Raw genomic sequence first — 26,597 nt, forward strand, 5'->3', positions numbered from 1 at the left:
TACAGTGATAACCCACACGGTGTGAGAGACGGGGTTATTTACAGTGAGACCCCACACAGTGTGAGAGACGGGGTTATTTCCAGTGATAACTCACACGGTGTGAGAGACGGGGTTATTTACAGTGATACCCCACACGGTGTGAGAGTCGGGGTTATTTACAGTGAGACCCCACACGGTGTGAGAGACGGGGTTATTTCCAGTGATAACTCACACGGTGTGAGAGACGGGGTTATTTCCAGTGATAACTCACACGGTGTGAGAGACGGGGTTATATACAGTGATAACCCACACGGTGTGAGAGACCGGGTTATTTACAGTGAGACCCCACACGGTGTGAGAGACGGGGTTATTTACAGTGAGACCCCACACGGTGCGAGAGACGGGGTTATTTACAGTGAGAACTCACACGGTGCGAGAGACGGGGTTATTTACAGTGATACCCTACACGGTGTGAGAGACGGGGTTATTTACAGTGATACCCTACACGGTGTGAGAGACGGGGTTATTTACAGTGATACCCTACACGGTGTGAGAGACGGGGTTATTTACAGTGATAACCCACACGGTGTGAGAGACGGGGTTATTTACAGTGAGACCCCACACGGTGTGAGAGACGGGGTTATTTCCAGTGATAACTCACACGGTGTGAGAGACGGGGTTATTTGCAGTGATAACCCACACGGTGTGAGAGACGGGGATATTTACAGTGATACCCCACACGGTGTGAGAGACGGGGTTATTTACAGTGATAACCCACACGGTGTGAGAGACGGGGATATTTACAGTGATAACCCACACGGTGTGAGAGACGGGGTTATTTCCAGTGATAACTCACACGGTGTGAGAGACGGGGTTATTTACAGTGATAACCCACACGGTGTGAGAGACGGGGTTATTTACAGTGAGAGCCCACACGGTGTGAGAGACGGGGTTATTTACAGTGAGACCCCACACGGTGTGAGAGACGGCGTTATTTCCAGTGATAACTCACACGGTGCGAGAGACGGGGTTATATACAGTGATAACCCACACGGTGCGAGAGACGGGGTTATTTACAGTGAGAACTCACACGGTGTGAGAGACGGGGTTATTTACAGTGATACCCTACACGGTGTGAGAGACGGGGTTATTTACAGTGATACCCTACACGGTGTGAGAGACGGGGTTATTTACAGTGATACCCTACACGGTGTGAGAGACGGGGTTATTTACAGTGAGACCCCAGACGGTGTGAGAGACGGGGTTATTTACAGTGATAACCCACACGGTGTGAGAGACGGGGTTATTTACAGTGATAACCCACACAGTGTGAGACGGGGTTATTTACAGTGATACCCTACACGGTGTGAGAGACGGGGTTATTTACAGTGATAACTCACACGGTGTGAGAGACGGGGTTATTTACAGTGATACCCTACACGGTGTGAGAGACGGGGTTATTTACAGTGATACCCGACACTGTGTGAGAGACGGGGTTATTTACAGTGATAACCCACACGGTGTGAGAGACGGGGTTATTTACAGTGATAACCCACACGGTGTGAGAGACGGGGTTATTTACAGTGATAACCCACATGGTGTGAGAGACGGGGTTATTTACAGTGATACCCGACAATGTGTGAGAGACGGGGTTATTTACAGTGATAACCCACACGGTGTGAGAGACGGGGTTATTTACAGTGAGACCCCACACGGTGTGAGAGACGGGGTTATTTACAGTGAGACCCACACGGTGTGAGAGACGGGGTTATTTACAGTGATGCCCCAAACGGTGTGAGAGACGGGGTTATTTACAGTGATAACCCACACGGTGTGAGAGACGGGGTTATTTACAGTGATAACCCACACGGTGTGAGAGACGGGGTTATTTACAGTGATAACCCACACGGTGTGAGAGACGGGGTTATTTACAGTGATAACCCACACGGTGTGAGAGACGGGGTTATTTACAGTGAGACCACACACGGTGTGAGAGACGGGGTTATTTACAGTGATACCCCACACGGTGTGAGAGACGGGGTTATTTACAGTGAGACCCCACACGGTGTGAGAGACGGGGTTATTTACAGTGATACCCCAAACGGTGTGAGAGACGGGGTTATTTACAGTGATAACCCACACGGTGTGAGAGACGGGGTTATTTACAGTGATAACCCACACGGTGTGAGAGACGGGGTTATTTACAGTGATAACTCACACGGTGTGAGAGGCGGGGATATATACAGTGATAACTCACACGGTGTGAGAGACGGGGTTATTTACAGTGAGACCCCACACGGTGTGAGAGACGGGTTATTTACAGTGATAACCCACACGGTGTGAGAGACGGGGTTATTTACAGTGAGACCCCACACAGTGTGAGAGACGGGGTTATTTCCAGTGATAACTCACACGGTGTGAGAGACGGGGTTATTTACAGTGATACCCCACACGGTGTGAGAGTCGGGGTTATTTACAGTGAGACCCCACACGGTGTGAGAGACGGGGTTATTTCCAGTGATAACTCACACGGTGTGAGAGACGGGGTTATTTCCAGTGATAACTCACACGGTGTGAGAGACGGGGTTATATACAGTGATAACCCACACGGTGTGAGAGACCGGGTTATTTACAGTGAGACCCCACACGGTGTGAGAGACGGGGTTATTTACAGTGAGACCCCACACGGTGCGAGAGACGGGGTTATTTACAGTGAGAACTCACACGGTGCGAGAGACGGGGTTATTTACAGTGATACCCTACACGGTGTGAGAGACGGGGTTATTTACAGTGATACCCTACACGGTGTGAGAGACGGGGTTATTTACAGTGATACCCTACACGGTGTGAGAGACGGGGTTATTTACAGTGATAACCCACACGGTGTGAGAGACGGGGTTATTTACAGTGAGACCCCACACGGTGTGAGAGACGGGGTTATTTCCAGTGATAACTCACACGGTGTGAGAGACGGGGTTATTTGCAGTGATAACCCACACGGTGTGAGAGACGGGGATATTTACAGTGATACCCCACACGGTGTGAGAGACGGGGTTATTTACAGTGATAACCCACACGGTGTGAGAGACGGGGATATTTACAGTGATAACCCACACGGTGTGAGAGACGGGGTTATTTCCAGTGATAACTCACACGGTGTGAGAGACGGGGTTATTTACAGTGATAACCCACACGGTGTGAGAGACGGGGTTATTTACAGTGAGAGCCCACACGGTGTGAGAGACGGGGTTATTTACAGTGAGACCCCACACGGTGTGAGAGACGGCGTTATTTCCAGTGATAACTCACACGGTGCGAGAGACGGGGTTATATACAGTGATAACCCACACGGTGCGAGAGACGGGGTTATTTACAGTGAGAACTCACACGGTGTGAGAGACGGGGTTATTTACAGTGATACCCTACACGGTGTGAGAGACGGGGTTATTTACAGTGATACCCTACACGGTGTGAGAGACGGGGTTATTTACAGTGATACCCTACACGGTGTGAGAGACGGGGTTATTTACAGTGAGACCCCAGACGGTGTGAGAGACGGGGTTATTTACAGTGATACCCTACACGGTGTGAGAGACGGGGTTATTTACAGTGAGACCCCACACGGTGTGAGAGACGGCGTTATTTCCAGTGAGACCCCACACGGTGTGAGAGACGGGGTTATTTACAGTGAGACCCCACACGGTGTGAGAGACGGGGTTATTTACAGTGATAACCCACACAGTGTGAGAGACGGGGTTATTTACAGTGATACCCTACACGGTGTGAGAGACGGGGTTATTTACAGTGATAACTCACACGGTGTGAGAGACGGGGTTATTTACAGTGATACCCTACACGGTGTGAGAGACGGGGTTATTTACAGTGATACCCTACACGGTGTGAGAGACGGGGTTATTTACAGTGATACCCGACACTGTGTGAGAGACGGGGTTATTTACAGTGATAACCCACACGGTGTGAGAGACGGGGTTATTTACAGTGATAACCCACACGGTGTGAGAGACGGGGTTATTTACAGTGATAACCCACACGGTGTGAGAGACGGGGTTATTTACAGTGATACCCGACACTGTGTGAGAGACGGGGTTATTTACAGTGATAACCCACACGGTGTGAGAGACGGGGTTATTTACAGTGAGACCCCACACGGTGTGAGAGACGGGGTTATTTACAGTGAGACCCACACGGTGTGAGAGACGGGGTTATTTACAGTGATGCCCCAAACGGTGTGAGAGACGGGGTTATTTACAGTGATAACCCACACGGTGTGAGAGACGGGGTTATTTACAGTGATAACCCACACGGTGTGAGAGACGGGGTTATTTACAGTGATAACCCACACGGTGTGAGAGACGGGGTTATTTACAGTGATAACCCACACGGTGTGAGAGACGGGGTTATTTACAGTGAGACCCCACACGGTGTGAGAGACGGGGTTATTTACAGTGATACCCCACACGGTGTGAGAGACGGGGTTATTTACAGTGAGACCCCACACGGTGTGAGAGACGGGGTTATTTACAGTGATACCCCAAACGGTGTGAGAGACGGGGTTATTTACAGTGATAACCCACACGGTGTGAGAGACGGGGTTATTTACAGTGATAACCCACACGGTGTGAGAGACGGGGTTATTTACAGTGATAACTCACACGGTGTGAGAGGCGGGGATATATACAGTGATAACTCACACGGTGTGAGAGACGGGGTTATTTACAGTGAGACCCCACACGGTGTGAGAGACGGGTTATTTACAGTGATACCCTACACGGTGTGAGAGACGGGGTTATTTACAGTGAGACCCCACACGGGGTGAGAGACGGGGTTATTTACAGTGATAACCCACACGGTGTGAGAGACGGGGTTATTTACAGTGAGACCCCACACAGTGTGAGAGACGGGGTTATTTCCAGTGATAACTCACACGGTGTGAGATACGGGGTTATATACAGTGATAACCCACACGGTGTGAGAGACGGGGTTATTTACAGTGATACCCCACACGGTGTGAGAGACGGGGTTATTTACAGTGAGACCCCACACGGTGTGAGAGACGGGGTTATTTCCAGTGATAACTCACACGGTGTGAGAGACGGGGTTATTTCCAGTGATAACTCACACGGTGTGAGAGACGGGGTTATATACAGTGATAACCCACACGGTGTGAGAGACCGGGTTATTTACAGTGAGACCCCACACGGTGTGAGAGACGGGGTTATTTACAGTGAGACCCCACACGGTGCGAGAGACGGGGTTATTTACAGTGAGAACTCACACGGTGCGAGAGACGGGGTTATTTACAGTGATACCCTACACGGTGTGAGAGACGGGGTTATTTACAGTGATACCCTACACGGTGTGAGAGACGGGGTTATTTACAGTGATACCCTACACGGTGTGAGAGACGGGGTTATTTACAGTGATAACCCACACGGTGTGAGAGACGGGGTTATTTACAGTGAGACCCCACACGGTGTGAGAGACGGGGTTATTTCCAGTGATAACTCACACGGTGTGAGAGACGGGGTTATATACAGTGATAACCCACACGGTGTGAGAGACGGGGATATTTACAGTGATACCCCACACGGTGTGAGAGACGGGGTTATTTACAGTGATAACCCACACGGTGTGAGAGACGGGGATATTTACAGTGATAACCCACACGGTGTGAGAGACGGGATTATTTACAGTGATAGCCCACACGGTGTGAGAGACGGGGTTATTTACAGTGAGAGCCCACACGGTGTGAGAGACGGGGTTATTTACAGTGAGACCCCACACGGTGTGAGAGACGGCGTTATTTCCAGTGATAACTCACACGGTGCGAGAGACGGGGTTATATACAGTGATAACCCACACGGTGCGAGAGACGGGGTTATTTACAGTGAGAACTCACACGGTGTGAGAGACGGGGTTATTTACAGTGATACCCTACACGGTGTGAGAGACGGGGTTATTTACAGTGATACCCTACACGGTGTGAGAGACGGGGTTATTTACAGTGATACCCTACACGGTGTGAGAGACGGGGTTATTTACAGTGATAACCCACACGGTGTGAGAGACGGGGTTATTTACAGTGATAACCCACACGGTGTGAGAGACGGGGTTATTTACAGTGATACCCTACACAGTGTGAGAGACGGGGTTATTTACAGTGATACCCTACACGGTGTGAGAGACGGGGTTATTTACAGTGATACCCTACACGGTGTGAGAGACGGGGTTATTTACAGTGATAACCCACACGGTGTGAGAGACGGGGTTATTTACAGTGAGACCCCACACGGTGTGAGAGACGGGGTTATTTCCAGTGATAACTCACACGGTGTGAGAGACGGGGTTATTTCCAGTGATAACTCACACGGTGTGAGAGACGGGGTTATTTGCAGTGATAACCCACACGGTGTGAGAGACGGGGATATTTACAGTGATACCCCACACGGTGTGAGAGACGGGGTTATTTACAGTGATAACCCACACGGTGTGAGAGACGGGGATATTTACAGTGATAACCCACACGGTGTGAGAGACGGGGTTATTTACAGTGATAACCCACACGGTGTGAGAGACGGGGTTATTTACAGTGAGAGCCCACACGGTGTGAGAGACGGGGTTATTTACAGTGAGACCCCACACGGTGTGAGAGACGGCGTTATTTCCAGTGATAACTCACACGGTGCGAGAGACGGGGTTATATACAGTGATAACCCACACGGTGCGAGAGACGGGGTTATTTACAGTGAGAACTCACACGGTGTGAGAGACGGGGTTATTTACAGTGATACCCTACACGGTGTGAGAGACGGGGTTATTTACAGTGATACCCTACACGGTGTGAGAGACGGGGTTATTTACAGTGATACCCTACACGGTGTGAGAGACGGGGTTATTTACAGTGATAACCCACACGGTGTGAGAGACGGGGTTATTTACAGTGAGACCCCAGACGGTGTGAGAGACGGGGTTATTTACAGTGATACCCTACACGGTGTGAGAGACGGGGTTATTTACAGTGAGACCCCACACGGTGTGAGAGACTGGGTTATTTACAGTGATAACCCACACGGTGTGAGAGACGGGGTTATTTACAGTGATAACCCACACGGTGTGAGAGACGGGGTTATTTACAGTGATAACCCACACGGTGTGAGAGACGGGGTTATTTACAGTGAGACCCCACACGGTGTGAGAGACGGCGTTATTTACAGTGATAACCCACACGATGTGAGAGACGGGGTTATTTACAGTGAGACCCCACACGGTGTGAGAGACGGGGTTATTTCCAGTGATAACTCACACGGTGTGAGAGACGGGGTTATTTACAGTGATAACCCACACGGTGTGAGAGACGGGGTTATTTACAGTGATAACCCACACGGTGTGAGAGACGGGGTTATTTACAGTGATAACCCACACGGTGTGAGAGACGGGGTTATTTACAGTGATAACCCACACGGTGTGAGAGACGGGGTTATTTACAGTGAGACCCCACACGGTGTGAGAGACGGGGTTATTTCCAGTGATAACTCACACGGTGTGAGAGACGGGGTTATTTACAGTGAGACCCCACACGGTGTGAGAGACGGGGTTATTTCCAGTGATAACTCACACGGTGTGAGAGACGGGGTTATTTACAGTGATAACCCACACGGTGTGAGAGACGGGGTTATTTCCAGTGATAACTCACACGGTGTGAGAAACGGGGTTATATACAGTGATAACCCACACGGTGTGAGAGACGGGGTTATTTACAGTGAGACCCCACACGGTGTGAGAGACGGGGTTATTTACAGTGAGACCCCACACGGTGCGAGAGACGGGGTTATTTACAGTGAGAACTCACACGGTGCGAGAGACGGGGTTATTTACAGTGATACCCTACACGGTGTGAGAGACGGTGTTATTTACAGTGATACCCTACACGGTGTGAGAGACGGGGTTATTTACAGTGATAACCCACACGGTGTGAGAGACGGGGTTATTTACAGTGAGACCCCACACGGTGTGAGAGACGGGGTTATTTCCAGTGATAACTCACACGGTGCGAGAGACGGGGTTATTTACAGTGATACCCTACACGGTGCAAGAGACGGGGTTATTTACAGTGAGAACTCACACGGTGCGAGAGACGGGGTTATTTACAGTGATACCCTACACGGTGTGAGAGACGGTGTTATTTACAGTGATACCCAACACGGTGTGAGAGACGGGGTTATTTACAGTGATAACCCACACGGTGTGAGAGACGGGGTTATTTACAGTGAGACCCCACACGGTGCGAGAGACGGGGTTATATACAGTGATAACCCACACGGTGCGAGAGACGGGGTTATTTACAGTGAGAACTCACACGGTGTGAGAGACGGGGTTATTTACAGTGATACCCTACACGGTGTGAGAGACGGGGTTATTTACAGTGATACCCTACACGGTGTGAGAGACGGGGTTATTTACAGTGATACCCTACACGGTGTGAGAGACGGGGTTATTTACAGTGATAACCCACACGGTGTGAGAGACGGGGTTATTTACAGTGAGACCCCAGACGGTGTGAGAGACGGGGTTATTTACAGTGATACCCTACACGGTGTGAGAGACGGGGTTATTTACAGTGAGACCCCACACGGTGTGAGAGACTGGGTTATTTACAGTGATAACCCACACGGTGTGAGAGACGGGGTTATTTACAGTGATAACCCACACGGTGTGAGAGACGGGGTTATTTACAGTGATAACCCACACGGTGTGAGAGACGGGGTTATTTACAGTGAGACCCCACACGGTGTGAGAGACGGGGTTATTTCCAGTGATAACTCACACGGTGTGAGAGACGGGGTTATTTACAGTGATAACCCACACGGTGTGAGAGACGGGGTTATTTACAGTGATACCCTACACGGTGTGAGAGACGGGGTTATTTACAGTGATAACCCACACGGTGTGAGAGACGGGGTTATTTCCAGTGGTAACTCACACGGTGTGAGAGACGGGGTTATATACAGTGATAACCCACACGGTGTGAGAGACGGGGTTATTTACAGTGAGACCCCACACGGTGTGAGAGACGGGGTTATTTACAGTGAGACCCCACACGGTGCGAGAGACGGGGTTATTTACAGTGAGAACTCACACGGTGCGAGAGACGGGGTTGTTTACAGTGATAACCCACACGGTGTGAGAGACGGGGTTATTTACAGTGAGACCCCACACGGTGTGAGAGACGGGGTTATTTACAGTGATAACCCACACGGTGTGAGAGACGGGGTTATTTACAGTGATACCCTACACGGTGTGAGAGACGGGGTTATTTACAGTGATAACCCACACGGTGTGAGAGACGGGGTTATTTACAGTGAGACCCCACACGGTGTGAGAGACGGTGTTATTTACAGTGATACCCTACACGGTGTGAGAGACGGGGTTATTTACAGTGATAACCCACACGGTGTGAGAGACGGGGTTATTTACAGTGAGACCCCACACGGTGTGAGAGACGGGGTTATTTCCAGTGATAACTCACACGGTGTGAGAGACGGGGTTATTTACAGTGATAACTCACACGGTGTGAGAGACGGGGTTATTTGCAGTGATAACCCACACGGTGTGAGAGACGGGGATATTTACAGTGATACCCCACACGGTGTGAGAGACGGGGTTATTTACAGTGATAACCCACACGGTGTGAGAGACGGGGATATTTACAGTGATAACCCACACGGTGTGAGAGACGGGGATATTTACAGTGATACCCCACACGGTGTGAGAGACGGGGTTATTTCCAGTGATAACTCACACGGTGTGAGAGACGGGGTTATTTACAGTGATAACCCACACGGTGTGAGAGACGGGGTTATTTACAGTGAGAGCCCACACGGTGTGAGAGACGGGGTTATTTACAGTGAGACCCCACACGGTGTGAGAGACGGCGTTATTTCCAGTGATAACCCACACGGTGCGAGAGACGGGGTTATTTACAGTGAGAACTCACACGGTGTGAGAGACGGGGTTATTTACAGTGATACCCTACACGGTGTGAGAGACGGGGTTATTTACAGTGATACCCTACACGGTGTGAGAGACGGGGTTATTTACAGTGATAACCCACACGGTGTGAGAGACGGGGTTATTTACAGTGATAACCCACACGGTGTGAGAGACGGGGTTATTTACAGTGATACCCTACACGGTGTGAGAGACGGGGTTATTTACAGTGATAACCCACACGGTGTGAGAGACGGGGTTATTTACAGTGAGACCCCAGACGGTGTGAGAGACGGGGTTATTTACAGTGATACCCTACACGGTGTGAGAGACGGGGTTATTTACAGTGAGACCCCACACGGTGTGAGAGACTGGGTTATTTACAGTGATAACTCACACGGTGTGAGAGACGGGGTTATTTACAGTGATACCCTACACGGTGTGAGAGACGGGGTTATTTACAGTGATACCCTACACGGTGTGAGAGACGGGGTTATTTACAGTGATAACCCACACGGTGTGAGAGACGGGGTTATTTACAGTGAGACCCCAGACGGTGTGAGAGACGGGGTTATTTACAGTGATACCCTACACGGTGTGAGAGACGGGGTTATTTACAGTGAGACCCCACACGGTGTGAGAGACTGGGTTATTTACAGTGATAACCCACACGGTGTGAGAGACGGGGTTATTTACAGTGATAACCCACACGGTGTGAGAGACGGGGTTATTTACAGTGATAACCCACACGGTGTGAGAGACGGGGTTATTTACAGTGAGACCCCACACGGTGTGAGAGACGGGGTTATTTCCACTGATAACTCACACGGTGTGAGAGACGGGGTTATTTACAGTGATACCCCACACGGTGTGAGAGACGGGGTTATTTACAGTGATAACCCACACGGTGTGAGAGACGGGGTTATTTACAGTGATAACTCACACGGTGTGAGAGACGGGGTTATTTACAGTGACACCCCACACGGTGTGAGAGACGGGGTTATTTACAGTGAGACCCCACACGGTGTGAGAGACGGGGTTATTTACAGTGATAACTCACACGGTGCGAGAGACGGGGTTATTTACAGTGATAACCCACACGGTGCGCGAGACGGGGTTATTTTCAGTGATAACCCACACGGTGTGAGAGACGGGGTTATTTACAGTGATAACTCACACGGTGTGAGCGACGGGGTTATTTACAGTGATAACCCACACGGTGTGAGAGACGGGGTTATTTACAGTGATAACCCACACGGTGTGAGAGACGGGGTTATTACAGTGATAACCCACACGGTGTGAGAGACGGGGTTATTTACAGTGATACCCCAGACGGTGTGAGAGACGGGGTTATTTACAGTGATAACTCACACGGTGTGAGCGACGGGGTTATTTACAGTGATAACCCACACGGTGTGAGAGACGGGGTTATTTACAGTGATAACCCACACGGTGTGAGAGACGGGGTTATTTACAGTGATACCCCAGACGGTGTGAGAGACGGGGCTATTTACAGTGATACCCCAGACGGTGTGAGAGACGGGGTTATTTACAGTGATAACCCACACGGTGTGAGAGACGGGGTTATTTACAGTGATACCCTACACGGTGTGAGAGACGGGGTTATTTACAGTGAGACCCCACACGGTGTGAGAGACGGGGTTATTTACAGTGATACCCCACACGGTGTGAGAGACGGGGTATTTACAGTGATAACCCACACGGTGTGAGAGACGGGGTTATTTACAGTGATAACTCACACGGTGTGAGAGACGGGGTTATTTACAGTGATACCCTACACGGTGTGAGAGACGGGGTTATTTCCAGTGATAACCCACACGGTGTGAGAGACGGGGTTATTTACAGTGATAACCCACACGGTGTGAGAGACGGGGTTATTTACAGTGATACCCCACACGGTGTGAGAGACGGGGTATTTACAGTGATAACCCACACGGTGTGAGAGACGGGGTTATTTACAGTGATAACTCACACGGTGTGAGAGACGGGGTTATTTACAGTGATACCCTACACGGTGTGAGAGACGGGGTTATTTCCAGTGATAACCCACACGGTGTGAGAGACGGGGTTATTTCCAGTGATAACCCACACGGTGTGAGAGACGGGGTTATTTACAGTGATAACCCACACGGTGTGAGAGACGGGGTTATTTACAGTGATACCCCACACGGTGTGAGAGGTGGGGTTATTTACAGTGAGACCCCACACGGTGTGAGAGACGGGGTTATTTACAGTGATAACCCACACGGTGTGAGAGACGGGGTTATTTACAGTGATAACCCACACGGTGTGAGAGACGGGGTTATTTACAGTGATAACCCACACGGTGTGAGAGACGGGGTTATTTACAGTGATACCCTACACGGTGTGAGAGACGGGGTTATTTCCAGTGATAACCCACACGGTGTGAGAGACGGGGTTATTTACAGTGATACCCCACACGGTGTGAGAGACGGGGTTATTTACAGTGATACCCCACACGGTGTGAGAGACGGGGTTATTTACAGTGATAACCCACACGGTGTGAGAGACGGGGTTATTTCCAGTGATAACCCACACGGTGTGAGAGACGGGGTTATTTACAGTGATACCCTACACGGTGTGAGAGACGGGGTTATTTCCAGTGATAACCCACACGGTGTGAGCGACGGGGTTATTTACAGTGATACCCCACACGGTGTGAGAGACGGGGTTATTTACAGTGAGACCCCACACGGTGTGAGAGACGGGGTTATTTACAGTGATAACCCACACGGTGTGAGAGACGGGGTTATTTACAGTGATACCCAACACGGTGTGAGAGACGGGGTTATTTACAGTGATAACCCACACGGTGTGAGAGACGGGGTTATTTACAGTGATACCCCACACGGTGTGAGAGACGGGGTTATTTACAGTGGGACCCCACACGGTGTGAGAGACGGGGTTATTTACAGTGATAACCCACACGGTGCGAGAGACGGGGTTATTTACAGTGATAACCCACACGGTGTGAGAGACGGGGTTATTTCCAGTGATGCCCCACACGGTGTGAGAGACGGGGTTATTTACAGTGATACCCAACACGGTGTGAGAGACGGGGTTATTTACAGTGATAACCCACACGGTGTGAGAGACGGGGTTATTTACAGTGATACCCCACACGGTGTGAGAGACGGGGTTATTTACAGTGAGACCCCACACGGTGTGAGAGACGGGGTTATTTACAGTGATAACCCACACGGTGCGAGAGACGGGGTTATTTACAGTGATAACCCACACGGTGTGAGAGACGGGGTTATTTACAGTGATGCCCCACACGGTGTGAGAGACGGGGTTATTTACAGTGATAACCCACACGGTGTGAGAGACGGGGTTATTTACAGTGATAACTCACACGGTGTGAGAGACGGGGTTATTTACAGTGATACCCTACACGGTGTGAGAGACGGGGTTATTTACAGTGATACCCCACACGGTGTGAGAGACGGGGTTATTTACAGTGATAACCCACACGGTGTGAGAGACGGGGTTATTTACAGTGATGCCCTACACGGTGTGAGAGACGGGGTTATTTACAGTGATAACCCACACGGTGTGAGAGACGGGGTTATTTACAGTGATACCCTACACGGTGTGAGCGACGGGGTTATTTCCAGTGATAACCCACACGGTGTGAGAGACGGGGTTATTTACAGTGATAACCCACACGGTGTGAGAGACGGGGTTATTTACAGTGATAACCCACATGGTGTGAGAGACGGGGTTATTTACAGTGATAACCCACACGGTGTGAGAGACGGGGTTATTTACGGTGATAACCCACACGGTGTGAGAGACGGGGTTATTTACAGTGATGCCCCACACGGTGTGAGAGACGGGGTTATTTACAGTGATAACTCACACGGTGTGAGAGACGGGGTTATTTACAGTGATAACCCACACGGTGTGAGAGACGGGGTTATTTACAGTGATAACCCACACGGTGTGAGAGACGGGGTTATTTACAGTGAGACCCCACACGGTGTGAGAGACGGGGTTATTTACATTGATACCCCACATGGTGTGAGAGACGGGGTTATTTACAGTGATACCCCACACGGTGTGAGAGACGGGGTTATTTACTGTGAGACCCCGCACGGTGTGAGAGGCGGGGTTATTTACAGTGATACCCCACACGGTGTGAGAGACGGGGTTATTTACAGTGATACCCCACATGGTGTGAGAGACGGGGTTATTTACAGTGATACCCCACACGGTGTGAGAGACGGGGTTATTTACAGTGATACCCCACACTTTGTGAGAGACGGGGTTATTTACAGTGATACCCCGCACGGTGTGAGAGACGGGGTTATTTACAGTGAGACCCCACACGGTGTGAGAGACGGGGTTATTTACAGTGATACCCTACACGGTGTGAGAGACGGGGTTATTTACTATGAGACCCCACAGGGTGTGAGAGACGGGGTTATTTACAGTGAGACCCCACACGGTGTGAGAGACGGGGTTATTTACAGTGATACCCTACACGGTGTGAGAGACGGGGTTATTTACAGTGATAACCCACACGGTGTGAGAGACGGGGTTATTTACATTGATAACTCACACGGTGTGAGAGACGGGGTTATTTACTGTGAGACCACGCACGGTGTGAGAGGCGGGGTTATTTACATTGATAACTCACACGGTGTGAGAGACGGGGTTATTTACAGTGATACCCCACACGGTGTGAGAGACGGGGTTATTTACAGTGATACCCCACCGTTTGTGAGAGACGGGGTTATTCACAGTGATACCCCACACGGTGTGAGAGATGGGGTTATTTACAGTGATAACTCACACGGTGTGAGAGACGGGGTTATTTACACTGAGACCCCACACGGTGTGAGAGACGGGGTTATTTACATTGATAACTCACACGGTGTGAGAGACGGGGTTATTTACAGTGATAACCCACACGGTGTGAGAGACGGGGTTATTTACAGTGATAACTCACACGGTGTGAGAGACGGGGTTATTTACAGTGATAACCCACACGGTGTGAGAGACGGGGTTATTTACAGTGATAACCCTCACGGTGTGAGAGACGGGGTTATTTACAGTGATACCCCACACGGTGTGAGAGACGGGGTTATTTACAGTGATAACCCACACGGTGTGAGAGACGGGGTTATTTACAGTGATAACTCACACGGTGTGAGAGACGGGGTTATTTACAGTGATAACCCACACGGTGTGAGAGACGGGGTTATTTACAGTGATAACCCACACGGTGTGAGAGACGGGGTTATTTACAGTGATACCCCACACGGTGTGAGAGACGGGGTTATTTACAGTGATAACCCACACGGTGTGAGAGACGGGGTTATTTACATTGATACCCCACACGGTGTGAGAGACGGGGTTATTTACAGTGATAACTCACACGGTGTGAGAGACGGGGTTATTTACAGTGATAACCCACACGGTGTGAGAGACGGGGTTATTTACAGTGATAACCCACACGGTGTGAGAGACAGGGTTATTTACAGTGATAACCCACACGGTGTGAGAGACGGGGTTATTTACAGTGATAACCCACACGGTGTGAGAGGCGGGTTATTTACAGTGATGCCCCACACGGTGTGAGAGGCGGGGTTATTTACAGTGAGACCCCACACGGTGTGAGAGACGGGGTTATTTACAGTGATAACCCACACGGTGTGAGAGACGGGGTTATTTACAGTGATACCCTACACGGTGTGAGAGACGGGGTTATTTACAGTGATAACCCACACGGTGTGAGAGACGGGGTTATTTACAGTGATAACCCACACGGTGTGAGAGACGGGGTTATTTACAGTGATAACCCACACGGTGTGAGAGACGGGGTTATTTACAGTGATAACCCACACGGTGTGAGAGACGGGGTTATTTACAGTGATAACCCACACGGTGTGAGAGACGGGGTTATTTACAGTGATAAGCCACACGGTGTGAGAGACGGGGTTATTTACAGTGATAACCCACACGGTGTGAGAGACGGGGTTATTTACAGTGATAACCCACACGGTGTGAGAGACGGGGTTATTTACAGTGATAACCCACACGGTGTGAGAGACGGGGTTATTTACAGTGATAACCCACACGGTGTGAGAGACGGGGTTATTTACAGTGATAAGCCACACGGTGTGAGAGACGGGGTTATTTACAGTGATAAGCCACACGGTGTGAGAGACGGGGTTATTTACAGTGATAACCCACACGGTGTGAGAGACGGGGTTATTTACAGTGATAACCCACACGGTGTGAGAGACGGGGTTATTTACAGTGATAACCCACACGGTGTGAGAGACGGGGTTATTTACAGTGATAACCCACACGGTGTGAGAGACGGGGTTATTTACAGTGATAAGCCACACGGTGTGAGAGACGGGGTTATTTACAGTGATAACCCACACGGTGTGAGAGACGGGGTTATTTACAGTGATAACCCACACGGTGTGAGAGACGGGGTTATTTACAGTGATAACCCACACGGTGTGAGAGACGGGGTTATTTACAGTGATAAGCCACACGGTGTGAGAGACGGGGTTATTTACAGTGATAACCCACACGGTGTGAGAGACGGGGTTATTTACAGTGATAACCCACACGGTGTGAGAGACGGGGTTATTTACAGTGATACCCCACACGGTGTGAGAGACGGGGTTATTTACAGTGATACCCTACACGGTGTGAGAGACGGGGTTATTTACAGTGATACCCTACACGGTGTGAGAGACGGGGTTATTTACAGTGATAACCCACACGGTGTGAGAGACGGGGTTATTTACAGTGATACCCTACACGGTGTGAGAGACGGGGTTATTTACAGTGATAACCCACACGGTGTGAGAGACGGGGTTATTTACAGTGATAACCCACACGGTGTGAGAGACGGGGTTATTTACAGTGATAACCCACACGGTGTGAGAGACAGGGTTATTTACAGTGAGACCCCACACGGTGTGAGAGACGCGGTTATTTACAGTGATACCCTACACGGTGTGAGAGACGGGGTTATTTACAGTGATAACTCACACGGTGTGAGAGACGGGGTTATTTACAGTGATAACCCACACGGTGTGAGAGACGGGGTTATTTACAGTGATACCCTACACGGTGTGAGTGACGGGGTTATTTACAGTGATAACCCACACGGTGTGAGAGACGGGGTTATTTACAGTGATAACTCACACAGTGTGAGAGACGGGGTTATTTACAGTGATAACCCACACGGTGTGAGAGACGGGGTTATTTACAGTGATACCCTACACGGTGTGAGTGACGGGGTTATTTACAGTGATAACCCACACGGTGTGAGAGACGGGGTTATTTACAGTGAGACCCTACATGGTGTGAGAGACGGGGTTATTTACAGTGATAACCCACTCGGTGTGAGAGACGGGGTTATTTACAGTGATAACCCACACGGTGTGAGAGACGGGGTTATTTACAGTGATAACCCACACGGTGTGAGAGACGGGGTTATTTACAGTGATACTCAGTGCAGTGAGGAACCCTTTGACAGCTGTGCAGCAGGTGCTGAGGCTCTATTTTAAGCGCCCCAGAACCTGCTTCCTGACAGCTGTCAAAGGAATACTTACCTGACTGCTGAAGAGTGGGGCTGCTGTCAATCTGGCAGCAAAGCAGAAAGTGCTGGGGTCACTCAGCAGGTCAGGCAGCATCTGGAGAGCGAAGCAGAGTAACTTGACCAAGTTCACAGACCTGAAAGTTAACTCTACTACTCTCTCCACAGATGCTGCCTGACCTGCTGAGTTTCCCCAGCACTTTTCGCTTTGCTGCCACATACTTACCCTGCTGTGTCCCAGTGTCCTGTGAAGTTGCAATACTCTTCTTCCACTCAAGTGTAATATTCCTTCTTGTAGGCATGCTGCACCTGGGTGAATAATCTTAAATTTGCACATTCCAGGACATGAGACTTAAACAGACCATAAAAGGTAATACAGAGGTTTACAGAAAACACAGACACAAATAGGAATGCACGGGGGTCACAGCAATGTAATATGCCTTTCACTAAATGTTCCTCACCGACATGTGTGTCCTTTTCTCTGTGTGAATGATGTATGCCAGCATGTAGCGCCAATGTCACATCCCTTTGCACCGTTGGCCCTTCAGAAGAGCCAACATATACAATAACATCATTGCCATACCACCATTACACATGAGCATCTCCATGGAGTCAGTGACATGGACATTGACTCAGTCAGCTGCAGCCTCTAATGGTTTACACAGGGATGTTGCAGATGTGGACTGGTGAACAGCAGGTGAGCGAGGGTGATGTGTGGCTTGCAGAGCTCATGTCGGTTCCTATGGAGCGGAGAGCCTTTGTCTGATAAGCCACTTCCGTATGTCCTAGCTTACTGCTAGCCCTGCGTGCAGAGCCATGGTGCATCTGCCTTCCTATGCGTCTTTCATGTTGTAGGTCCTCAGCGTCCTCATAGTCCGAGGATGAATCCTGTTGACATCTCTCCTCATCATGCCAGGCCTGTAATTGTGCAGAGCAGCAAAGAAAGGAGCTGGCCTTTTCGGGCCGTAGTACAGGGCATCACCCTATCCATAGCTGCCTGAGAAGCGGTCACACATTCGCTGCAAGCATCTGCGGTGTTCACATACCAGCTTCACCTAGATTGAGAGAGTTCCTGTAATGGTGATGTCTGTAGATGGTTGCCTGGCGGGAGGTCTGATAGCTGCATGAGTGCAGTCTATGAACATTACAACCTATGGTTCTCTGTCAATGGTGCCAGAACCACTGGCCCTCTGGGCCTGGCTGTGAGAGTCCGTCCTGAAGTAGACATCCTCACTGGCCCTCCGGTGCAGGGTATTGGTGACCGTCCTGATGCAGCGGTGCACTGCTGACTGTGTGACCCCCACAAAGATCTCTGGTGGACCTCTAAAAGGACCTCTAAGAGGCGTCAGGCTTGAGAACCGCTGCCACTATGAAGAACAAAGGCATGGGATGTCCACAGGAGCCCATGGGCTGCAGGTCATCTTTGAGCAGGGCACAGAGACGTGTCACCACCCTCTCTCTATGCACAATCACCTCTGACACTGGTGCTCTGACATCCGATGGCATGTCATGTGGGGCCTGTAGATACACGGCAACCGTAATGGTGGGCCACCCTTGGGGGCTGCTGCTCACAATCAGGGGCCTCTACATGGATCACACCTGCCTGTTGATATTGCCTCTGGCACATACAGATCCTCACGTGCAGAGGATCACACAATGTAGGATGAGCCATACCTATTTCCATGTGATAAATAAAGTTGAATCCTGCATGTATTCGAAGGTTCCTAACAGGGCAGGGATTGGTGTTGACGGGTACATCAGCTGCTTTCATGGATCAACTATGTGGCGTGCCATGGCATTGCCCATCTTGGCCAACACTCAGAGTGGCACAGCATGACCATATCAGGATCCTACCAGCTGAATCGATTGCTCCCACCATCCATAAAACCTTCATACTCCTGCCCTTTCTGGCACCCTCCCCACACACCAGGTGCCTAGTGTGCCATTGCCCCCTCACAAACACAGAGCGTACACTGTTAACAAAGGGATGGTACATGGTACCTCCCTTCATGCCAGCACAGCTTTCCCTCCAGTAATCCCAGACCCCCTCCCTTCCAGAATACTGAGTGTGACCCTGTGTATCCCCCCTCCCTCCGCTCTTTAAGAATGCGGTGTTAGACCCCTGTGTATCCCCCCCCTCCCTTCCGTAATGCAGAGTGAGGCCCCAGTACAGACCCCTGTGGGATTCTACTCATCACATCCTGCCAGTCAGAAAAGGACCCATTTACGCATACTGATTTCGGCCAGCCAGCCAATCTTCTATCCATGCTAACTGGTTCCCCCTACACCACCAGCTCCTACTTTGCACAGTAACCTTTTATGTGGCACCGTGTCAAATAACTTCTGGAAATCTAAGTACAGTACATCAACAGGCTCCTCTTTATCCACAGCACATGTTACTCCTGCAAAGAACTCCAATAAATTGGTTAAACATGATTTCCCTTTCACAAAACCATTCTGACTATTTCCGATTACTTTGAGTTTTTCTAGTGCCCAGCTATAGCCTCCTTAATGATCGATTCTAACACCTTCCCCATGACAGATGTCAAGCTAACTGGCCTATAGTTACCTGTTTTCTGTCTCCCCCACTTCTTGAATCAAGGGGTTATATTTGCTACTTTCCAGTCTGATGGAACCTTTCTAGAATCTAGCAAATTTTGAAAAATTAACATCAACACATCTACTATCTCATTAGCCACCTCTTTTAAGACCCTCGGATGAAGTCCATCAGGACCCGGGGACTTGTCAGCCCGCAGTTCCATTAGTTTGCTCAGTACTGCTTCCCTGGTGATGGTAATGTCACCAAGTTCCTCTCTTCCTTCCACCTCCTGATTTACAGCTATTACTGGAATGTTTTTTGTATCCTCTACAGTGAAGACAGAAGCAAGATATTCATTTCATCTGCCATTTCCTTATTATCTACTATCAACTCCCCATTCTCACTCTCTCGAGGACCAAACACTCACTTTACTTACTCTTTTCCTTTTTAAATACCTGTAGAAACTCTTGCTATCTGTTTTTACATTTGTAGCTAGCTTCCTCTCATACTCAAATTTCTTTCTCCTGATTAACCTTTTTGTCATTCTCTGCTGTTCTTTATATTCTGACAAATCATCTGACTTGCCACTCATCTTTGTGCAATTATATGCTTTTTCCTTAAGTTTGATGCTTTCTTTAACTTCTTTAGTTAACCACGGATGGTGGATCCTCCCCTTAGAATTTTTCTTTATGGTATGAATATACTTATTCTGAGTATTCTGAAATATCCCCTTAGATGTCTGCCACTGCTTCTCTACTGATCTATCTCCTAGCCTAGTAACCCAGTTCACTTCAGCTAGCTCAGCTTTCATGCTTGTTGCCCTTATTTAAGTTTAAAATACTAGGCTTAGACCCACTCTTCTCTCTTTCAAACGGGATTTAAAATTCAATCATATTGTGGTCGCCACTACCCAGAGTTGCCTTTACTGTGAGGTCATTAATTAATCTTGTAATGTTACACAATACCAAGTCTAATATAACCTGCTCTCTGGTTGGTTCCAGAACGTGCTGCTCTAAGAAACTATCTTGAAAGCATTCCATGAACTCATCATCCAGGCTACGATTGCCAATCTGATTTTTCCAGTTTATATGTAGATTAAAATCACCCATGATTATTGCCGTCCCTTTATCACAAGCACCCAATATTGCTTCTTCTATACTTCATCCTACATTATGATTACTGTTAGGAGGTCTGTAGACTATTCCCACTAGTGACTTCTTTCCCCTACTATTCCTCATCTCCACCCAAACTGATTCTACATCCTGATCTCTTGAACCAAGGTCATCTCTAACTATTGCACCATTAACAGTGCTACTCCTCCACCTTTACCTAGCTTCCTATTCTTCTTGAATGTCCTATACCCCTCAATATTCAGGACCCAATCCTTGACACCCTGCAGTCACATCTTCGTAATGGCTATCAGATCATATTTATTTGCTTCAATGTGCGCTATCAGTTCGTCTACTTTGCTATGAATGCTACGTGAATTCAGATACAGAGCCTTTAGTTTTGTCTTTTTGTTATCTTTGTAACATCTAGTCTTGACTGTTGGTGTGGTCTTAAGGTTTTTTTCTCTCTCCCTTCCTGCCATTCTCTGACCTTCATTTCCCATATTACTATTCTGCTCTCCTGCCTTGACTCAACCCTATGATTTGCTACTTAGAGTCATGGAGTTATACAGCACAGAAACAGGCCCTTCAGCCCAATGCATCTGCGCCGAACATCAAGCACCCGTCCAATATAATCCCATTTTCCCGCCTTGCATGCTATGGCGTTTCAAGTGCTCATCTAAATACTTCTTAAATGGCGTGAGGGTTCCTGTCTCTACCACCTCTTCAGGCAGTGTGTTCCAGATTCCAACCACCCTCTGGGTGAAAAAAGTTTTCCTCAAATCCCCTCTAAACCTCCTGCTCCTTACCTTAAATCTATGCCCCCTGGTTATTGACCCCTTCGCTAAGGGAAAAAATTTCTTCCTATCTAACCTATCAAAGCCCCTCATAATTTTGTACACCTCAATCATGTCCCCCCTCAGCCTTCTCCGTTCCAAGGAAAACTATTGTAGCCTATCGAGTCTCTCTTCATAGCTGAAATTCTCCAGCCCAGGCAACATCCTGGTGAATCTCCTCTGCACTCACTCCAGTGTAATCACATCCTTCCTATAGTGTGGTGCCCAGAACTGTACACAGTACTCCAGCTGTGGCCTAACCAGCATTCTATAGAGCTCTATCATAACCTCTCTGCTCTTATATTCTATGCCTCGGCTAATAAAGGCAATTATCCTGTATGCCTTCCTAACCACCTTATCTACCTGTGTTGCTGCCTTCAGTGATCTATGGACAAGTACATCAAGGTCCCTCTGACCCTTTGTACTTCCTAGGGTCCTACCATCCATTGTATATTCCCTTGCCCTGTTAGTCGTCCCAAAGTATATCACCTCACACTTCTCAGGATTAAATTCCATTTGCCACTGCTCTGCCCATCTTGCCAGCCCATCTATATCGTCCTGTAATCTAAGGCTTTCCTCCTCATTATTTATGACACCACCAATTTTCGTGTCATCTGCAAACTTACTGATCATACCTCCTATATTCACGTCTAAATCATTAATGTACACTACAAACAGTAAGGGTCCCAACACCGATCCCTGCGGTACACTACTGGTCACAGGCCTCCATTCACAAAAAGAACCCTCGACCATCACCCTCTACCTCCTGTCACTAAGCCAATTTTGGATCCAATTTGCCAAATTGCCCTGGATCCCATGGGCTCTTACCTTCTTAACCAATCTCCCTTGCAGGACCTTATCAAAAACCTTACTGAAGTCCATGTAGACCACATCAACTGCTTTACCCTCATCTACACATCTAGTCACCTCCTCGAAAATGTGGGCTGTACTGTTGGGATGGTCTGTACCTGAAACATGCTGGGACTAGTGTTCTAGCAAACCGTATAACTAGGCAAGTAGAGAGGGCTTTAAACTAAACAAGGGGGGAGAGGGATCAAGCTTGGGTAGGTGTATGATTACTTTTCATCTGTGTTCACTACGGAGAAGGACGATGTAGGTGTAAAATAGGGATAGTTAGTGTGGCTTTGTCAGGGGGAAATCATGTCTAACAAATTTTAGTTTAAAGCCCTCTCTACTTCCCTAGTTATACGGTTTGCTAAAACACTGGTCCCAGCACAATTCAGGTACAGACCATCCCAACAGTACAGCCCCCATTTCTCCAGTACTGGTACCAGTGCCCAACAAACCGAAACCCACTTCTTCCACACCAGTCTTTGAGCCACGTATTCATTTCACTAATCTTCTGGAATCTATTATTAAGGCAGTCTTAACAATGCACTTAGAAAAGCACAGTATGATTAGAACATGTCAATATGGCTTTACTTTATTTTAACAAATTTATTAGAGTTTTTGAGGATGTAACTAGTAGGGTAGATAAAGGGGAATCAGTAGATGTAGTGTACCTGGATTTCCAAAAGGCATTCAATAAGGTGCCACATAAAAGGTTAATTGGCAAGATAAGGGCTCATGGAGTTGGGGGTAATATATTAGCATTGGTAGATGATTGGTTAATGGACAGGAAGCAGAGAGTGGGTATAAACGGGGCATTTTCAAGTTGGCAGGCAGTAAATAGTGGAGTACCACAAGGGCCAGTGCTGGGGCCTCAGCTATTTACAATCTATATTAATGACATAGGCAAAGAGACTGAGAGGAATGTTTCTAAGTTTGCTGATGATACAAAGGTAAGTGGAAAGGTAAGCTGTGGAGAGGACACAGAGAGGCTGCAACGAGATATAGACAGGCTAAGTAAGTGGGCAACAAGATGGCAGATGGAGAAGTGTAGGGAAGTGTGAAGTTATTCACTTTGGTCGTAAGAATAGAAAAGCAGAATATTTTTTAATGTGTGCAACTTGTAAGTGTCGATGTTTAAAGAGATTTGGGTGTGCTTGTACAAGGAACGCAGTAAGTTAACATGCAGGTACAGCAAGCAATTAGGAAGGCAAACTGCATGTTGGCCTTTATTGCAAGGGGATTGGGGTACAGGAATAAGGAAGTCCTGCTGCAATTGTACAGGATTTTAGTGAGACCACATCGAGAATACTGTGTGCAGTTTTCACCTCCACATTTAAGAAAGGATATACTTGCATTGGAGACAGTGCAGCGAAGGTTCACAAGATTGGTCCCTGGGATGAGGGGGTTGTCCTATGATGAGAGACTAAGTAAAATGGGCCTGTAGTCTCTGGATTTTAGAAAGATGAGAGGTGATCTCATTGAAACATATAAGATTCTGAAGGGGCTGGATAGGGTAGACACAGAGATTGTTTCTTTGGTCGGAGAATCTAAAACATGGGGGCACAGTCTCAGGATAAGGGGCCGATCATTTAGGACTGAGATGAGGAGAAATTACTTCACTCAAAGGATTGTGAATCTTGGGAATTCTCGACCCAGAGGGTTGTAGATGCTTCATCATTGAATACATTTAAGGCTGTGATAGACAGATTTTTGGTCTCTCAGGGGACCAAGGGATATGGCGAGCGGGTGGGAAAGTGGAGTTGAATCCTAAGATCAGCCATGATCGTACTGAATGGCAGAGCGGATCAGGCTCGATGGGCCATATGGTCTACTCCTGCTCCTATTTCTTGTGTTCTTGTGAGAAATGGAAATGATTTTTGTACATAGTGAGGCTGTGGAAAGCAGGTTAGGGAACTGGTTGAAACAGAGTGAGAGTAAAGGGTATCTTTGGTTCATCCTCAAGATGTGGCTGTCACTGGCAAGTTGCCCTGAGGAGGTGCTGGTGGTGAAGCCTTTTCTTGAAGCCCAGCAGTCTGCCTAGTGTAGTAGTTTGATTTGTACCCGAAGTAACTCGGTTCAGTTCTGGGCCTCGCACCTCAAAGTAGATACATTGATCTAGGATGGGGTGCAGCACAGATTCATCAGAACAATACCAGGTGTAAAAGGATTAAATTATGAGGACAGGTATTCCCTCGATTTTAGATTAAGGAGTGATCTAATTGAGGTGTTTAAGATGATTAAAGGCGTTGAGAGATGTTTTGAAGGAAAGACAATCGCAGAGCAATGAAGAATGTTTATTGGTTTCCATTTCTCTCCCCATTATAGGAAACCGATGGAGATGTGACTGTGTGCTGCACTGGCTGAGGACGTGGATAATCCATGAAGGCCACAGGCTTCTGCTGGGCAAGCGAATTCTCTGTGCTGAGCCTCCGCGTCTGGCTGGTCAGAGGTTGCTGGACATTCCCGGGAACAGCCTGATCTGCATCCCGCCGGCAGTGCAGCTGGACCGCAGTGAGCTGGTGAGCCTCGCTGGAGATGACCTGTGGGTCACCTGTCGAGCGTCCGGCTACCCACAGCCGGTAGTGAGCTGGCGGAAGTTGAGCAACACTAGGGCGGTGCTAGGCCGACTTCAAGTGGCTGCCAGATCCTCGGGCCTTCAGCGGTCAGGGTCCTTCGAGAGGCGGGGAGAAGACGGTGGACTGCGGACCAGCTTGGACGCTCCCAGTGATGGCGGGACGCTGACCCTGCGCAATGTGACGGCCTCCCAGGCGGGCAGGTATGAGTGCGAGGCCCGCAACCCCGGCGGGAGGGCCACCGCAACCTTTGACCTGTCGGTCAACCTGTCAAGCCGGGGTCGGCCCCTCCGACCTCCACGGCCGGCCCCAGGTCTGAGCCAGGAGCCACTGTACGAGAGTGTGGACAGCATGGACTTCAGTGCTCTGGGCACCGCCACCCAGACTGGTATTGCCGCTGGCATTTCACTACTGGCTCTCATCGCCCTGCTGCTGGTGGCAGTGATCTGCCGCAAACAGAGGAAGGCTGAGCGGGAGGACAGGGAAGAGCAGGAGCAGAGAAGCCACTACCTCAATGACTACTCCGATGGGCCAACCACCTTCGCTCAGCTGGAAGAGTACCGCGATGCCACAGGCCATGAGATGTTTGTCATCGACAGAAGCAAGAGAGACTTCTGCACCTACAAGGACTCAGCTGAGCTGGGCAAGCTGCTCCAGGTGGGACCTCTGCAGGACCAGGCCACCCAGACGGCTGAGGCCATGGCCGAGGGTCACAGGCCACACAAGCCAGATGTCGGGGAGGTTTTTGAGAACCGCAGTGTGGTATTCAAAGAGGAGATAGAGTACGAAATCCACTGCTGAGAGGGAAAGTTCTGGATAAACTTTGCTTCTACTGGGATTGTGCGCAGAATCCAGGCTGACTTTCCAAGTGCAGTACCGAGGGAGTGCTGCACTGTCAGAGGTGACGTCTTTCAGACGTGACGTTAAACTGAGGCCCGTCTGCCGGCTCAGCTGGATGTAAAAGATCCCATGGTACTGTTTCGAAGAAGAGCAGGGGAGTTCTCCCCAGTGTCCTGACCAATGTTTATCCCTCAATCAACATCACTAACACAGATTATTTGGTCATTATCACATTGCTGCTTGTGGGAG

The 26,597-nt window shown here is 49.0% G+C and overlaps 1 protein-coding gene across 1 annotated transcript in view; it reads left to right on the plus strand.

Annotated features, from left to right (window-relative positions):
- The window catches only part of lrrc24 (leucine rich repeat containing 24), an 86,392-nt gene extending 60,010 nt beyond the window's left edge, over window positions 1-26,382 (plus strand). Inside the window, exon 5 of the mRNA XM_068052242.1 lies at window positions 25,261-26,382. Coding sequence (XP_067908343.1) covers window positions 25,261-26,309 — 1,049 coding nt within the window. The 3' untranslated portion in view covers window positions 26,310-26,382. The remainder of the gene's footprint in view (window positions 1-25,260) is intronic.
- Window positions 26,383-26,597: the final 215 nt, after the last annotated feature.

Source organism: Heterodontus francisci, chromosome 2 (genome assembly GCF_036365525.1).
Source record: "Heterodontus francisci isolate sHetFra1 chromosome 2, sHetFra1.hap1, whole genome shotgun sequence".
NCBI lineage: Eukaryota > Metazoa > Chordata > Chondrichthyes > Heterodontiformes > Heterodontidae > Heterodontus > Heterodontus francisci.